The sequence below is a fragment of the Melanerpes formicivorus genome, unplaced genomic scaffold, assembly GCF_026170545.1.
Source record: "Melanerpes formicivorus ecotype bairdi unplaced genomic scaffold, bMelFor1.0.p_v2 SCAF_82, whole genome shotgun sequence".
Lineage (NCBI taxonomy): Eukaryota > Metazoa > Chordata > Aves > Piciformes > Picidae > Melanerpes > Melanerpes formicivorus.
This window is the reverse complement of record NW_027142434.1, coordinates 2499458-2517584: the sequence shown is the minus strand read 5'-3', so window position 1 is coordinate 2517584 and position 18127 is coordinate 2499458. Positions and strand designations below refer to the sequence as shown.

The 18127-nt window shown below is 59.5% G+C and overlaps 1 protein-coding gene across 1 annotated transcript in view; it reads right to left on the bottom strand.

Annotated features, from left to right (window-relative positions):
• The window catches only part of LMOD1 (leiomodin 1), a 42140-nt gene extending 36876 nt beyond the window's left edge, over positions 1 to 5264 (bottom strand). Inside the window, exon 1 of the mRNA XM_068164646.1 lies at positions 4807 to 5264. Within this exon, the coding sequence (XP_068020747.1) occupies positions 4807 to 5070 (264 nt within the window). The 5' untranslated portion in view covers positions 5071 to 5264. The remainder of the gene's footprint in view (positions 1 to 4806) is intronic.
• Positions 5265 to 18127: the final 12863 nt, after the last annotated feature.

Sequence of the window (18127 nt, the reverse complement as noted above, 5' to 3'; positions counted from 1 at the left end):
GGGATTGAAATAGAAGAAGAAAGTCAGTTCTGCCATCTCCAGTTACTGCAATGCAATCTAACTGGGCCAGCCTCACTGACAGATTTGACCAGCAGCCAACCTGCTTTGTCTTCCATGCCCCCAAGCTGCAGGGGTTCAAAGGAGAGCACAAGGGGCTCCTTTCTCAGGGCCTCCATCGCTGTCCTGCCCACCAGCTGGAACTGGATACCCTCTCCTGGTGCCTCTCCTCCCTGTGCCATCCCTGGCCACCCTCCCAAGTCCTCTCCCACACACACTCAGACACTCTCAGACATCCAGTGCTCCACCAGCCCATTTCCCACCTCTCTTTTTCCACACCACACCACCTTCCTCCCTTCCTCCTGTTCATGGGCACTTCCCCATCACAATTCCCAGCCCAGTCCTCCTCTTTCCAGAGTTAGAAACAAACCAGCAGCCCTTGAGAGGCTGAACCCAGGAGCCCTGCCTGAAGAAGCTGCTCTTTCAGTCCCCAGCACACAGCAGCTTCAGTCCCCCAGCCCCTGGCACTTTCAGTCCCCAGCCTCTGGCACTTCCAGTCCCCAGGCCCTGGCACTTCCTATCCCCAGCCCCTGGCACTTTCAGTCCCCAGCCCCTGGCACTTCCAGTCCCCAGCCCCTGGCACTTTCAGTCCCCCAGCCCCTGGCACTTTCAGTTCCCAGCCCCTGGCACTTTCAGTCCCCCAGCCCCTGGCACTTTCAGTCCCCAGCCCCTGGCACTTTCAGTTCCCAGCCCCTGGCACTTTCAGTCCCCCAGCCCCTGGCACTTTCAGTCCCCAGCCTCTGGCACTTTCCAACCCCCAGCCCCTGGCACTTTCTATCCCCAGCACTTCCAGTCCCCTGCCCCTAGCACTTTCAGTCCCCCAGCCCCTGGAACTTTCAGTCCCCCAGCCTCTGGTACTTTCAGCTCCCAGCCCCTAATACTTGCAGCCCACAGTCCATGGCACTTCCAGTCCCCAGCCCACAGCACTTTCAGTCCCCAGCCCACAGCACTTCCAGTCCCCAGCCCACAGCACTTTCAGTCCCCAGCCCACAGCACTTCCAGTCCCCCAGCCCCTGGCACTTCCAGTCCCCAGCCCCTGGCACTTCCAGTCCCCCAGCCCCTGGCACTTCCAGTCCCCCAGCCCCTGGCATTTCTATCCCCAGCACTTCCAGTCCCCAGACCACAGCACTTTCTATCCCCAGCCCACAGCACTTTCTGTGCCCAGCCACTGGCACTTTCAGTCCCCCAGCCCCTGGCACTTTCAGTCCCCAGCCTCTGGCACTTTCCAACCCCCAGCCCCTGGCACTTTCTATCCCCAGCACTTCCAGTCCCCTGCCCCTAGCACTTTCAGTCCCCCAGCCCCTGGAACTTTCAGTCCCCCAGCCTCTGGTACTTTCAGCTCCCAGCCCCTAATACTTGCAGCCCACAGTCCATGGCACTTCCAGTCCCCAGCCCACAGCACTTTCAGTCCCCAGCCCACAGCACTTCCAGTCCCCAGCCCACAGCACTTTCAGTCCCCAGCCCCTGGCACTTCCAGTCCCCCAGCCCCTGGCACTTTCTATCCCCCTGCCCCTGGCACTTCCAGTCCCCAGTCCCTGGCACTTTCAGTCCCCCAGCCCCTGGCATTTCTATCCCCAGCACTTCCAGTCCCCAGACCACAGCACTTTCTATCCCCAGCCCACAGCACTTTCTGTGCCCAGCCACTGGCACGTTCAGTCTCCCAGCCCCTGACACTTTTAGTACCCCAGCCCCTGGTACTTTCAGCTCCCAGCCCCTAGTACTTGCAGCCCACAGTCCATGGCACTTCCAGTCCCCAGCCCACAGCACTTTCTGTCCCCCAGCCCCTGGCACTTCCAGTCCCCAGCCCACAGCACTTTCTGTCCCCCAGCCCCTGGCACTTCCAGTCCCCAGCCCCTGGCACTTCCAGTCCCCAGCCCCTGGCACTTCCAGTCCCCAGCCCACAGCAGTTTCTGTGCCCAGCCCACGCCAAACCACATATAGAAGGTGAAGCCTGCAAGTGCCTTGTCCTCAAGGCCAGAGGGAAGGTCCCTGGCAGGGTGGGGGGAACTCTTTAACCCCTTGCTCAGGTCCCCAGACCAAACACCCATTTCCCTCAGAGCTTTTGCATCTTTTTCTCCCTTCTTTCTCCCAGGAGGAGGACCCTGCTGTAACAACCCCCAAGGGCACCCAGGAAGAGCCATTCCCAAGTGCTCCCAAGCTGGATCCCTGAGCTGGCAGATCCAGGGCACTGCTGAGTGATCTGGCTGAGGAATCTGAGCCAGAGCTGCCCAGTAAGAGGAGTATCCACATAAGGCTCCTGCTGATCAGCCCTGTCCCACCACAGCAGATGTGAATCCAACCTGGAACACGAAACCTGCCCATGACTCCACAGCTAAAGGTCTGCCCAGGCTCCTGCCTGCACTCTCTGGCTCAGCCTGCCATGAAAAACCAAGAAAGGAAAGAAGGAGACCAAATGCTTGCCAGCCTCCCACGCCTGGAGCACACAGCAAATGCCCTGAGTGCAGAGGTCAATCACTGTTCCAGAGAAGAGGGATTGGATCCCACTAAAGCAAGGCACAAGAAGAGCAGAGGGAGAGGCAGGAAGATTTCCAGCTCCAAGCAAGCTCTTGGAGGACTTTGCCAGGTGCAGAGGGGGAGAGAAATGCACCCAGGTGAGAAGAATGAGCCTTGGCTGGACAAGGAGCCCCAAACCATTCAGCTTGGGGCCAAGCCTGGGGGGAGTTCCACAAGGCAGTGAAGTTTTGTTTTGATTCCCCAAGCCCCAGAGGCTGTTCAAGTGTCTGCACAAGAGGAGGTGAAAGGACCAAGAGGCTGGAGATCTGTGAAAGCAAAACCAAAAAATCAGGAGGGGAAAGGAGCACAGCCTGGGGGATCCCCTGCCCTGCAGCAGCCCTCCAGCAGTGCTCTGGGAACACCGTCCCTGGGAACACCATCCCTAAGAGCACCATCCCTAGGAACATCATCTCCAGGAACATCATCCCTAAGAGCACCATCACTAGGAGCACCATCCCTAGGAGCACCATCCCTGGGAACATCATCCCTAAGAGCACCATCCCTGGGAACATCATCTCCAGGAACATCATCCCTGGGAGCACCATCCCTGGGAACTCCATCCCTGGGAACTCCATCCCTGGGAACATCATCCCTAAGAGCACCATCCCTAGGAACACCATCCCTAGGAACACCATCCCTGGGAAGATCATCCCTAAGAGCACCATCCCTAGGAACATCATCCCTAGGAACACCATCCCTGGGAAGATCATCCCTAAGAGCACCATCCCTAGGAACATCATCCCTGGGAACACCATCCCTGGGAGCACCATCCCTGGGAGCACCATCCCTTGGAATACCATCCCTGGGAACATCATCCCTAAGAGCACCATCCCCAGGAACATCATCCCTGGGAACACCATCCCTAAGAGCACCATCCCTGGGAGCAGCATCCCTTGGAACACCATCCCTGAGAGCACCATCCCTGAGAGCACCATCCCTGGGAACATCATCCCTTGGAACACCATCCCTGGGAGCACCCTCTCTGGGAACACCATCCCCGGGAGCACCATCCCTGGGAGAACCATCCCTGGGAGAACCATCCCTGGGAGCACCATCCCTGGGAACACGATCCCTTGGAACACCATCCCTGGGAGCACCATCCCTGGGAACTCCATCCCTAAGAGCATCATCCCTGGGAGTGCCATCCCTGGGAACATCATCCCTGGGAACATCATCCCTGGGAACACCATCCCTGGGAGCACCACCCCTGGGAGCACCATCCCTGGGAGCACCATCCCTGGGAGCACCATCCCTAGGAACACCATCCCTGGGAGCACCACCCCTGGGAGCACCATCCCTGGGAGCACCATCCCTGGGAGCACCATCCCTAGGAACATCATCCCTGGGAGCACCATCCCTGGGAACATCATCCCTGGGAACATCATCCCCAGGAGCACCATCCCTGGGAGCACCATCCCTAAGAGCACCATCCCTGGGAGCACCATCCCTAGGAACACCATCCCTAGGAACACCATCCCTGGGAAGATCATCCCTAAGAGCACCATCCCTAGGAACATCATCCCTAGGAACACCATCCCTGGGAAGATCATCCCTAAGAGCACCATCCCTAGGAACATCATCCCTGGGAACACCATCCCTGGGAGCACCATCCCTGGGAGCACCATCCCTTGGAATACCATCCCTGGGAACATCATCCCTAAGAGCACCATCCCCAGGAACATCATCCCTGGGAACACCATCCCTAAGAGCACCATCCCTGGGAGCAGCATCCCTTGGAACACCATCCCTGAGAGCACCATCCCTGAGAGCACCATCCCTGGGAGCACCATCCCTGGGAGCACCATCCCTAGGAACATCATCCCTGGGAGCACCATCCCTGGGAGCACCATCTCTAGGAGCACCATCCCTGGGAGCACCATCCCTGGGAGCACCATCTCTAGGAGCACCATCCCTAGGAACACCCCCCCTGGGAGCACCACCTCTGCTCCCTGCCCTGCCTAAGGATGTTGGAGCAGGGTCAGGCAGAGGATCCCTGGGCCAAGCACAGCTTTGGCTTTGTGAGCAGCAGCAGCTTCCAGGAAACCTCCTGCTGCCTCCGGGAGAGCCTGCACCGCCTCCTTGCCTCACTCCTGTGCTCCCTGCACCACCTCAGTCCCTCCTTGGCCGGCACAGGGCGGGCTGGGCGCTCTCCACCTCATCCCCTAAGCCAGCCCAGCTGCCGGGGACGCCGCCGCCTCCCCCGGCGGAGCAGCCCCAGCAGGGGATGTGACTTACATCCACCGACTGCTCCCTCTGGATGCGCCTCCTGCCCTCCTTCTCGTGGTGGTTGAGGGTGGGCTCGCAGTTCTGGGGGCCGGCAGAGGAGTTTTCCCTGGGGCTTTTCTGCCCGGGCTCCGGGGGGATGCCTCCGTCGGCAGCATCCACCACGTCCAGCTCCTTCTCCAACTCCTCCATCTCCTCCGGCGACAGAGTGGACAGCAAGCTGTCTATGTCCGGGTCTTCACTGACTTGTCGCCGGTATTTGGCCACTTTGGACATCTTGGCTCGCTGGCGAGACACGGTGGCGGTTGTGTGGTACCCGACTAAGGAGAAAAAGAAAGCCGCAAGCAGCGGACCCCAACCTCCCCTCGGCAGGCGAAGCTCCCAAGGCTGCTGCGCGGCGGAGCAGCGGCAGGTGCCGAAGTGCTCAATCTCAGCGGCTCCGGACGGCCGCAGCCCAGGGGTGTAAGCAGTTATAAAAGAGAGGACACCCCTCGGGCCCGGGCTGGGCCAATAAGAGCATCCGGGCAGGATTCGGGCGCTGGGAAGCCAATGGAGCCGGGGCGGGGGGGAGGCGGGGATTGGTGCTAGCAGAGGAGCCTGAAACCCGAGGACATTCCAGGGAACCATTGCAGAGCTGCATGACCAAATTTAGTCCGGAGCATTTAGCCTTTTAAAGGCAATGGGCCAAGCTAGTGAGAAAACAGGCAAAAATGCACCAGCTGGCAGGCTGGGAGCTGGGGGGGGACGACAGGGAGGGGGACAGGGGCAGGGGCAGGGGCAGGGGCAGGCAGATCCCTTCGTGTGCCCAGCGCAGCCTGCGGCTCCTTGTCGGAGCTGGGACTTGGACTCGGCAGGGAGCACAGGCTCAGGGCAGCCCCTCAGGCGGGGGCTTAGGGCTGCCTTGCACTGAAGCACAGGGTGGGAGAGGTGGGAAGGGACCTCTGGAGACCAGCCAGCCCAAGCCCCCTGCCCAAGCAGGGTCTCTGAGGGAAGGTCACCCAGGAGCACATCCAGGTGGGATTGGGATGATCCTCTGCAGCCTCCATGGGCAGCCTGCTCCTGGGTTCCCCTGGCCTTTAACCTCCTCATGTTCAGAGGAACTTCTGATGTTCCATCTGTGCCCTTTGCTCCTGGTGCTCTCCCTGGGCACCACTGAACACAGCCTGGTCCCATCCTCCTGACCCCACCCTTGGAGCATTGATCAGCATTGATCAGATCCCCTCTGGGGCTGCTCTTCTCCAGGCTGATCAGCCCCAACCCTCTCAGCCTCTCCTCCCAGAGCTGTTCCAGGCCCCTCAGCAGCTCTGCAGCCCTTTGCTCTGCCCTCTCCATCACCTTCCTGAGGTCCTTGAACTGGGGAGCCCAGACCTGGACCCAGTGCTCCAGATGTGGCCTTACCAGGGCACAGCAGAGGGGGAAGAGAACCTCCCTCGACCTCCTGGGTCGATGATGCAGCCAGGCCTCAGTCTCTCATCATCACAGAGCTGTTCCAGCCCCCTCAGCAGCTCTGTAGCCCTTTGCTGTGCCCTCTCCAGCACTTCCCTGTCCCTCTTCAAGTGGGGAGCCCAGAGCTGGGTCCAGCACTCCAGATATGATCCCAGCAAGGCAGAATAGAGGGGGAAGAGAATCTGCCTTGACTTGCTGGCCACACTCTCCTTGAGGCACCCCAGACCTTCTTGGCCAGGAGGGCTCATTGCTGGCTCCTGGTCATCCTGTTGTCCAGCAGCACTCCCAGCTCCTGTTCATTGCTCTGTCCAGTTTGGGACCCCTGGGAGGGTCAGGCACCAGAATGAGAGATGCTGCCCAGATAAGCAGGCACTGGGACAGAGATGATCACTTGAACTGCTGGAGAGGGGACAGCAAAGGGCTGCAAAGCTGCTACCAGGGCTCCCAGGTCCTTCTCCCCAGAGCTGCTGTCCCTGGATGACCACTTCAGTGAGAGCAGCCCCAGCAATGTGCCCAGAGGACACTCCCAGCTCTTCCCACAGCAGCTCTGCCAGGCAGGGATCTCCAGGCAGCTTCCTCTGCTCTAGCTCCTCCTTGCTGGGAAGAATCTGTCCTCTGCTTGCAGTGTTGGAGATGCTGCAGCTCCTTCCCCCCAGGCTTTCCCTCCCCTGCTCCCAGAGCTGCTCATTGCTGCCCAAAGCCTTTGCTCTGCTGGCTCTGAGCTGGGGCCCAGGGAGCTTAGGGGAGCTTCAGGGCTCCCCAGGGCCTGGGCTGGCAAGGAGAAGGCCTTGTGGAGAGCTGGCTTTGGGGAGAAGGCTGCTGGCTGTGACTTGAGCAGTGCTCAGCCTGTGGACATGGAAGGGCTGCAGACCCCCAGGGGTCAATTGCCTCTTCCTGCAGGGAGCTGCAAGAAACCTCCAGGCTGGGACATCCCCAAGCACCTCTGCAAGGCACCACTGGGAGTGGGTGGAGGGGCCAGGGTGAGGCAGCAGAGTCCAGCTCTGAGCTTCCCAATAGAGGGACAGGGAACTGCTGGAGAGGGCGGAGCAAAGGGCTGCAGAGCTGCTGAGGGGCCTGGAACAGCTCTGGGAGGAGAGGCTGAGAGGGTTGGGGCTGATCAGCCTGGAGCAGAGCAGCCCCAGAGCGGATCTGATCAATGCTGATCAATGCTCCAAGGGTGGGGTCAGGAGGATGGGACCAGGCTGTGTTCAGTGGTGCCCAGGGAGAGGACCAGGAGCAAAGGGATGGAACATCAGAAGTTTCTCTGAACATGAGGAGGTTAAAGGCCAGGGGAGCCCAAGAGCAGGCTGCCCATGGAGGCTGTGGAGCCTCCACCTCTAGGATCATTCCAGTCCCACCTGGATGTGCTCCTGGGTGACCTTCTCTCAGAGACCCTGCCTGGGGGCAGGAGCTGAGCTGTCAGAGGCAGGGAGAGCTCTGCAGAAGGACCTTGCCAGGCTGCACAGGTGGGCAGAGGCCAAGGGCAGGAGACTGAACTCATCCAAGTGCCAGGGGCTGCACCTTGGCCACAGCAACCCCAGGCAGAGCTACAGGCTGGGGGCAGAGTGGCTGAGAGCAGCCAGGCAGAGAGGGACCTGGGGGGAGTGGTGGAGAGCAGCTGAACAGGAGCCAGCAGTGTGCCCAGGGGGCCAACAAGGCCAAGGGCATCCTGGCCTGCAGCAGGAGCAGTGTGGCCAGCAGGAGCAGGGAGCTCATCCTGCCCTGTGCTCAGCACTGCTGAGGCCACACCTGGAGTCCTGTGGCCAGCTCTGGGCTCCTCAGGTCAGGAAAGAGGTTGAGCTGCTGGAAGGTGTCCAGAGAAGGGCAACAAAGCTGGGGAGGGGTCTGGGGCACAGCCCTGGGAGGAGAGGCTGAGGGAGCTGGGGTTGCTTAGCCTGCAGAAGAGAAGGCTCAGGGGAGACCTTCTTGCTCTCTGCAACTCCCTGCAGGGAGGTTGGAGCCAGGTGGGGGTTGGGCTCTTCTCCCAGGCAGCCAGTCCCAGAACAAGAGGACACAGTCTCAAGCTGTGCCAGGGGAGATTCAGGCTAGAGGTGAGGAGAAAGTTCTTCCCAGCAAGAGAGATTGGCCCTGGGGATGTGCTGCCCAGGGAGGTGGTGGAGTCCCCATCCCTGGAGGTGTTTAGGAAGAGCCTGGATGAGGCCCTTGGTGCCATGGCTGAGTTGATCAGATGGTGCTGGGGGAGAGGTTGGACTTGATGAGCTCTGAGCTCTTTTCCAACCTGGTTAATTCTATTCTATTCTATTCTATTCTATTCTATTCTATTCTATTCTATTCTATTCTATTCTATTCTATTCTATTCTATTCCCCAAGGCCTGCATGAGGCAGATCCCTGAACAGATTCCCTATTCCATTCCTTGCCATTCCATTCCATTCCATTCCATTCCATTCCATTCCATTCCATTCCATTCCATTCCATCCTTTCTCCCCTTGCTCCTCACTGTGCCCCTGAGACATCCTCCTTCTGCACAGACCAAATCCCTGAGTCTCCTCTGCTCCTGCTCCAGGCAGTGCCTTAAGCCAGGGCTTTGGCTGGAGGCAGCTACTTTCCATCATCCTTATCTGCAGAGAGGCTCCCTGGCACCTGCAGGTCCTCCTGGACAGCCAGGCTCTCCTCAAGGAGCCTGGAGGCAGCTGTAGCCTAGCTTCTACCCATTCATTATGCTGCCAGCTTCATCCTTTCCCCTTCATCCTTTATCCTCCTCTTAGTATTTACTGCCTGCTCTCAGGCCTCTCTCTTTGCTCATCCAAACCAGAAGCCCTTTGGTCTCCTCCTGCAAGAGAAGCTCTCCTAAGCTTCACAGATTGCATAGGGGTGGAGAGGACTCTCCAAGGTCATCTTGTCCAACCCCCCTGCAGTCAGCAGGGACCCCTCCAACTAGAGCAGGCTGCCAAGGGCCACATCAAGTTTGACCTTGCATGTCTGCAGGGAGGAGACCTCAACCATCCTTTGACCATGAAGGTCTGCAGGGATGAGACCTCAACCTTCCTTTGACCATGAAGGTCTGCAGGGAGGAGAGCTCAACCATCCTTTGACCTTGCATGTCTGCAGGGAGGAGAGCTCAACCATCCTTTGACCTTGCATGTCTGCAGGGAGGAGACCTCAACCATCCTTTGACCTTGAAGGTCTGCAGGGAGGAGACCTCAACCATCCTTTGACCTTGGATGTCTGCAGGGAGGAGACCTCAACCATCCTTTGACCTTGCATGTCTGCAGGGAGGAGACCTCAACCATCCTTTGACCTTGAAGGTCTGCAGGGAGGAGACCTCAACCATCCTTTGACCTTGGATGTCTGCAGGGAGGAGACCTCAACCATCCTTTGACCTTGAAGGTCTGCAGGGAGGAGACCTCAACCATCCTTTGACTTGGAATGTCTGCAGGAAGGAGACCTCAACATCCCTGGGCAGCCTGTGCCAGGCTCTCCCCAGCCTCACTGTGCAGAACTTCCTCCTGATGCCCAACCTGAACCTGCCCTCACCCAGCCTCAAAGCCACTGTCCCTCACCCTGGCCCTCCCAACCCTTCTCCAAACTCCCTCCCCAGCTCTCCTGGAGCCCTTTCAGCGACTCCAAGGCTGCCCTGAGGTCTCCCTGGAACCATCTCTCCTCCAGCTCCCTCAGCCTGTCCTCACAGGAGGGCTGCTCCAGCCCCCTGATCCTTTTTGGGGCCTTCCTCTGGACCATGGAGTTCCTGTGTTGAGAGCCCCAGAGCTGGGCACAGCCCTGCAGGTGGGGTCTGAGCAGGGCAGAGGGGCAGGATCCTCTCTCTCCAGCTCTGGCAATGGGCACTGGCAGCCCAGAAGGCCAATGGCAGCACAGCTGCCATTGGCCTTCTGGGCTGCCAGTGCCCATTGCTGCCTCCTGTCCAGCTTCTCCCTCCCCTATCCCCCCCCCAAACCTTTCTGGGCCAGGCACAGGCTGCTCATTCCTCATCCTGACAGGCAGGGAAGGTTCTGCTTGCATTCCAGGATTCCCTTTATCTCCTGCTCAGCTCCTTCCTGGGATTCAGCAGCACAACTGAGACTTTTTTTTTGCCCCCCCCAGACTGCTGAAGTTCCCAAGGGCAAAACCTTTGATGCTGCCAGAGTGAATCTCATTGATGCCCAGAATGGGTTTGGGGTGGAAGGGAGCTCAAAGATCATTCAGTTCTAACTCCCTGCCATGCCCAGGGACACCTCCCACCAGCACAGCTTGCTCCAGGCCTCATCCAGCCTGGTCCTGAACACATCCAGGCAGGGCACAGCCACAGCCTCCCTGGGCAGCCTGTGCCAGGCTCTCCCCAGCCTCACTCTCAGCAATCTCTTCCTCCTCTCCACTCTCAGTCTCTCCTCTCCCAGCTCAAAGCCATTGTTCCTCCTCCTGTCCCTCCCAGCCCCTGTCCCAGGTCATAGAATCACAGAATCAATCAGGTTGGAAAAGACCTCAGAGCTCAGCAAGTCCAAGCTGTCCCCCAACACCTCCTGACAGCTAAACCCTGGCTCCAAGTGCCACATCCAAGCCCCTCTGGAACCCCTCCAGGGATGGGGACTCCACCACCTCCCTGGGCAGCACATCCCCAGGGCCAATCTCTCTGGCTGGGAAGAACTGTCTCCTCACCTCCAGCCTGAACCTCCCCTGGCACAGCTTGAGACTGTGTCCTCTTGTTCTGGTTCTGCTTGCCTGGGAGCAGAGCCCAACCCCCACCTGGCTGCAGCCTCCTCTCAGGGAGCTGCAGAGAGCAATGAGGTCTCCCTCAGCCTCCTCTGCTCCAGGCTCAACCCCCCCAGCTCCCTCAGCTGCTCCTCCCCAGCCCTCTTCCCCAGACCCTTCCCCAGCTCTGTTGCCCTTCTGGTCTTCCATGAGCTGATTGTTGATTCTGATTGATTGCTGGTTCCTGGAGCTGAGCACTGTTAGAGCTCAGTGGCTGTGGGTGGCATGTGGAGACTGTTGGCTGAGTTCAGGTGGTTGGGAAGGGACAGCTGAGATTTTCACCTTGCTTCCCCAGAAATGTCAGGAGGTGCAGACAGAGCTTATGAGAAAGCAATCTTCAGCCTGGAAATAGTTGTTCCTGAGAGGGGAGTGGGCAGCCTCCCTTCAGGGAGCTGCAGAGAGCCAGGAGGTCTCCCTCAGCCTCCTCCAGGCTCAACCCCCCCAGCTCCCTCAGCTGCTCCTCCCCAGACCCTTCCCCAGCTCTGTTGCCCTTCCCTGGCCCTGCTCCAGCCTCTCAATGTCCTTCCTGCAGTGAAGAGCCCAGAGCTGAACCCAGCACTCAAGCTGTGGCCTCCCCAGTGCCCAGCCCAGGGGCACCAGCCCTGCCCTGCTCCTGCTGCCCACCCCACTGCTGCTCCAGGCCAGGCTGCTGCTGCCCTCCTTGCCCCCCTGGGCACCCCCTGGCTCCTCTTCAGCTCTGACTGCACCATGCTCCCCAGAGCTCTTGGTGCTGTAGGAAAGAGAACTGAGGGTTTTCAGCCCAGGAGAAGAGGAGCTCTGGCTATGCCTGCAGCAGCAGCTGGGACTGGGATGTGTGTGGGGACTTTTGGGGGACAAGGTCCCAAGAGGACCCTTGGACCTTGCTTTGCAGCTGGCTCCAGCCTCCATGGGCTGGGCAGCAGCCCTTTGAAGCTGTGCCAGCCAGCAGGGCCTGGTGTGGTGTGGTTTCATAGTATCATAGAATCAGTCAGGGTTGGAAGGGACCACAGGGATCAGCCAGCCCCAACCCCCCCTGCCATGGGCAGGGACACCCCACACTAGATCAGCCTGGCCACAGCCTCAGCCAGCCTGGCCTTAAACACCTCCAGGGACAGGGCCCCAACCACCTCCCTACACAACCCATTCCAGGGCTTCACCACTCTCATGGGGAAGAACTTCCTCCCCACCTCCAGCTTCATTCCCTTCCCCCTAGTCCTAGCACTGCCTGAGATCCTGAGCAGTCCCTCCCCAGCCTTCCTGGAGCCCCCTGCAGATCCTGGAAGGCCACAATGAGATCACCTCAGAGCCTTCTCTTCTCCAGACTGCACAGCCCCAACTCCTGCAGTCTGTCCTCACAGCAGAGCAGCTCCAGCCCTCTGCTCATCCTCCTGGCCCTGCTCTGGACACCTTCCAGCCCCTCCAGATCCCTCTTGCCATAGGGGCTCCAGAACTGGAGGCAGGACTCCAGGTGGGGTCTCCCCAGAGCTGAGCAGAGGGGGAGAATCACCTCCCTTGCCCTGCTGGCCACACTTCTCCTGCTGCAGCCCAGGCTCTGCTTGGCTTTGTGGGCTGCAAGTGCAGACTGAGAGCTCCTGCTGAGCTTCTCCTCCCCCAGCACCCCCAAGGCTCTCTCCTCAGGGCTGCTTTCCAGCCAGTCCCTGCCCAGCCTGGATTTGTGCCTGGGATTGCCTCCCCCCAGCTGCAGGACCCTGCCCTTGGTCTTGTTGAACCTCCTGAGGTTGGCTTGTGCCCACCTCTCCAGCCTGTCCAGGTCCCTCTGGATGGATCCCTTCCCTCCAGCCTGTCCAGGTCCCTCTGGATGGATCCCTTCCCTCCAGCCTGCCCAGGTCCCTCTGGATGGATCCCTTCCCTCCAGCCTGTCCAGGTCCCTCTGGATGGATCCCTTCCCTCCAGCCTGCCCAGGTCCCTCTGGATGGATCCCTTCCCTCCAGCCTGTCCAGGTCCCTCTGGATGGCCTCCCTTCCCTCCAGCTGTCTGCTGCACCACACAGCTTGGTGCCATCAGCAAACTTGCTGAGGCTGCACTCAATGCCACTGTCCATGGCACCCACAGGGATGTTGAACAAGTGAGGTCCCAGGACTGATCCCTGAGGGACTCTGCTTGTCCCTGGCCTCCACTGGGACATGGAGCCATTGACAGCCACTCTTTGGGTGCAGCCATCAAGCCAGTTCCTTATCCATCCAGTGGTCACCCATCACACCCATGTGTCACCAGCCTGCAGACCAGGCTGTGGTGTGGGACAGTGTCGAAGGCTTTGCTCAGCTCCAGGTAAATGACATCAGTTGCTCTCCCCTCAGCTATTAATTTTGTCACCTGCTCATAGAAGGCAACCAGGTTGGTCAGGCAGGATTTGCCCTTGGCAAAGCCATGCTGACTGTTCCCAATCACCTCTTCACTATTCTTCTGAGCCAGTAGTGACTCCAGGAGGAGGTTTGGTGCAGAGGAGCTCCCGACAGCTCCACCGAGGCTCCTCCAGTCGCTGCATTCATCAGGCTCCCATCTCCATAGCAACTGAGCACCTCGCAGGCACTAATGAATGGTTCGGCACAACAAGCCTTTGAATCCGGGAGACATCATTAGCCACATCCCAGGGACCAGGACCTGTGACAGTGCCAGAGGGAGCAGCTTGGCCAGGCTCTGCCAGAGCTAAGACAGCTTCCTGTGCCACCACCTCCTGTGCCACCTCCTCCTGTGCCACCCCCCGGGATCCTTCCTCTCGGTTTGGCTTTTCCTACTACGATAGAACCACAGAGCTGCCAGGGCTGGAAGGGAGCTCAAGGCTCAGCCAGCTCCAAGCCCCTGCCATGGGCAGGGACACCTCACACCACAGCAGCTTGCTCACAGCCACCTCCAGCCTGGCTGCAAACACCTCCAGGCAGGAGGCTTCCACCACCTCCCTGGGCAGCCTGGGCCAGGCTCTCACCACCCTCCTGCCCAACAACTTCTTCCTCACAGCCAATCTCCAGCTCCCCACTTCTAGTTCTGCTCCATCCCCCCCAGTCCTGTCCCTCCCTCACACCCTCCAAAGTCCCTCCCCAGCTTTCCTGCAGCCCCCTGCAGCTCCTGGGAGGCCACAAGGAGGTCTCCTGGGAGCCTTCTCCTCTCCAGCCTGCACAACCCCAACTCTCTCAGGCTGTCTGCAGAGCAGAGCAGCTCCAGCCCTCTGCTCCTCCTCCTGGCCCTGCTCTGGACCCCTTCCAGCCCCTCCAGAGCCTTCCTGGCACAGAGGCTCCAGAGCTGGCCCCAGAGCTGCAGCTGTGGGCTCAGCAGAGTGGAGCAGAGGGGCAGAATCCCCTCCCTGGCCCTGCTGGCCACACTTCTCTTGCTGCAGCCCAGGCTCTGCTTGGCTCTCTGGGCTGCCAGTGCTCACTGCTGGCTCCTGCTGAGCTTCTCCTCCCCCAGCACCCCCAAGACCTTTCCTTTGGGGCTGCTTTCCAGCCAGTCCCTGCCCAGCCTGTGTCTGTGCCTTGGGGGTGCTGGTGGGTGAAAGGCTGGGCAGGAATTGATATTTCTGTGTGGTATTTCTGTGTTCTGTCCTCATAGCAGAGCAGCTCCAGCCCTCTGCTCCTCCTCATGGCCCTCATCCTCGGGGTTGGGACTGGTTGATCCTTGAGGTCCCTTCCAAGCCTAATGGTTCTGTGATTCTAGGTGGGAGCAAGGCAAGAGTAGAGAAGACAGCAGGGAAAGGAACCAGCTCCTGGCCACAGGGCAGCTCAGCAACCCCCAGCAAGCCTCTGAGCAGCTCCCAGCAGCCTGCCCAGGGGTGCCACCTGTGCCCCCCCAGCTGCTCTGCTGCAGGTGCCTTTGGTGGCCACTGCAGCTCCAGCCCCACGTGGGCTCTGCAGGGAGCTCCACAACCTCCCCCAGCCTGTGACAGGGATGGGCAGGATGATTGCTCAGCCTCTCACTGGGGGAAAGGACAAAGTCTGCTGCAAGGAATTGCCAGCCTAAGATGGCTTGGAGCAGCGTGGGCCCAGGCAGAGGGAGGGGAGGGGAGAGGGCTGCTCCCGGGCTGGACCAAGCTGCAGGGACTGGGATGCAGCTGAGGTTTTGCCACTCTTCCCAGCTCCTCTCCTCGGTCAAAGCAGGAGCCACAATACCACCTTCTGGTGAGCTCCACCACTGCACCAGCCCTGCCCCATCCTGCCTTGACATCAACCACAGCATCACAGACTGGGTTGGGCTGGAAGGGAGCTCAAAGCTCAGCCAGCTCCAACCCCCTGCCATGGGCAGGGACACCTCCCCCCAGCACAGCTTGCTCCAGGCCTCATCCAGCCTGGTCCTGAGCACCTCCAGGGAGGAGGTGTGCACAACTCTGGGCAGCCTGTTCCAGTGTTTCAGCACCCTCACAGTAAAGAATCTCTTCCTAATCTCCAACCTTAAGCTCCCCTGCTCTGCTTTCTAACCATTGCCCCCATCCTGTCACTCCCAGCCCTGGCCAAATGTCCCTCCCCAGCTCTCCTGTAGCCCCTTTCAGGTACTGGAAGGCCATCAGGAGGTCTCCATGGAGCCTTCTGCTCTCCAGGCTGACACAGACCCAACACCTGGGTGGGGGGGGTTAGCCTGGAGGAGACTCTGGGGAGACCTAATAGCAGCCTGCCAGGACCTGAAGGGAGCTACAGGAAGGATGGGGAGAGACTGTTTGCAAAGGTCTGCAGGGACAGGAGCAGGGGCAAGGGCTTCAACCTAGAGAGGGGCAGATGTAGATTGGGTATCAGCAAGGAGCTCTTCACTATGAGGACAGACTGAAGGAGTTGGGGCTGTGCAGGCTGGAGAAGAGAAGGCTCCGAGGTGACCTCATTGTGGCCTTCCAGGATCTGCAGGGGGCTGCAGGAAGGCTGGGGAGGGACTGCTCAGGATCTCAGGCAGTGCTAGGACTAGGGGGAATGGAATGAAGCTGGAGGTGGGGAGATTGAGGCTGGAGGGGAGGAGGAAGTTCTTCCCCATGAGAGTGGTGAAGGCCTGGGATGGGTTGTGCAGGGAGGTGGTTGGGGCTCTGTCCCTGGAGGTGTTTAAGGCCAGGCTGGCTGAGGCTGTGGCCAGGCTGATCTAGTGTGAGGTGTCCCTGCCCATGGCAAGGGGGTTGGGGCTGGCTGATCCTTGGGGTCCCTTCCAACCCTGACTGATACTGTGATACTGTGAGGGTGGTGGAACAGTGGAACAGGTTGCTCAGGCAGGTGCCTGAGGCCCCATCCCTGGAGGTATTCAAGATAAGACTGAAGGAGGCCCTGGGCAGCCTGATCTAGTTGGGGATGTGCTGCTGACTGCAGGGAGGTCAGACTGAGCTTTGGAGGTCCCTCCCAGCCTGGAGTGCTCCATGGGTCCATGACTAAGGGCAGCTGTGCCATGGTTTCATCATAGCATGGAAGTCACACTCCCAAGGAGGCTTTTAAAGCCTCTGAAAGCAGTCAAGTAAAGCAGGAGAAGCAGCTCAGCTCCAAGGACTGCTTTGGGCCATGGTTTTTAGAGCAGCTAAGTGCTTTGGTGCACCACCCACAGAGAATCCCAGAAGGGTTTTGGGTTGGAAAGGACCTTCAAGATCATCCAGCTCCAACAGCTGTTCTGTTCTCTTCTCTGCTGGTCACAGAGCCACAGAGCTGTCAGGGTTGGAAGGGAGCTCAAGGCTCAGCCAGCTCCAACCCCCTGCCATGGGCAGGGACACCTCCCACCACAGCAGGTTTGCTCCAGGCTCCATCCAACCTGGCCTTGAACACCTCCAAGGAGGAAACAACTGCATCAAAGCCCAGCCTCTTCTCCCAGGCAGCCAGCACCAGAACAAGAGGACACAGTCTCAAGCTGTGCCAGGGGAGGTTTAGGCTGGAGGGGAGGAGAAAGTTTTACACAGGGAGAGTGACTGCCCATTGGAATGGGCTGCCTGGGGAGGTGGTGGAGTCCCCAGCCCTGGAGGTGTTCAAGAGGGGATTGGATGTGGCACTTGGAGCCATGGTTTGGTCATGAGGTCTGTGGTGACAGCTTGGCCTTGCTGAGCTCTGAGGTCTCTTCCAGCCTTGGTGACTCTGTGATGCTGAATCCAGGGCTGAGCTCTCTGCCCCAGGGGCACAGAGTTGGCTTTCAGCTCCTCCAAGTCATAGTCTCACAGCTGAGGGAGCTGGGGGGGTTGAGCCTGGAGCAGAGGAGGCTGAGGGAGACCTCATTGCTCTCTGCAGCTCCCTGAGAGGAGGCTGCAGCCAGGTGGGGGTTGGGCTCTGCTTCCAGGCAAGCAGCACCAGAACAAGAGGACACAGTCTCAAGCTGTGCCAGGGGAAGTTTAGGCTGGAGGGGAGGAGGAAGTTCTTCCCAGCCAGAGAGATTGGCCCTGGGGATGTGCTGCCCAGGGAGATGGTGGAGTCCCCATCCCTGGAAGTGTCCCAGAGGGGATTGGATGTGGCACTTGGAGCCATGGTTTGGCTGTCAGGAGGTGCTAGGTGACAGCTTGGACTTGATGATCTCTGAAGCCTTTTCCAACCTTATTGATTCTATGATTCTATGATCCTTGTCCACCCAGGGGCTAAGACTGGACCAGGAGAAGCTGATTTTCATCCTGCTTTGGGTCATGAAGACCTCAGGCTGAGTCTTGGCTGCAGGAGCAGGCTGGACACATGTGCCTGGTTGTGTCCAAGGAGGCAGTTTGTGTGATCAGTGTTTGAGCACTGGGCAGAAAGCTCTGCCATGGTTCATGAGCTTACAGGGCGCTCCTAGGTCTGTAGGGACAAAGTTGGTCCTGTGGACCCTGGGAAGTGCTAGGATGACTTTTGGAAGCCCTGCACGTTCAGTGCATGAGCCTTCAATCTGCAAAGCACAGCTCTGTGGTAGAGAAGGGATTGGGCATCACCCTGGAGCATCCTGAGCACAGCATCTTGGACAGAGGAGCATCCTGAGCACAGCATCTTGGACAGAGGAGCATCCTGAGCACCTCCCCCTGGCCAAAGCAGCATCCTGAGCACCTCCCCCTGGCCAGATGAGCATCCTGAGCACCTGCCCCTGGCCAGAGGAGCATTCTGAGCACCTCCCCCTGGCCAGGTGAGCATCCTGAGCACCTCCCCCTGGCCAAAGCAGCATCCTGAGCACCTCCCCCTGGCCAGGTGAGCATCCTGAGCACCTCCCCCTGGCCAGGTGAGCATCCTGAGCACCTCCCCCTGGCCAAAGCAGCATCCTGAGCACCTCACCCTGGCCAGGTGAGCA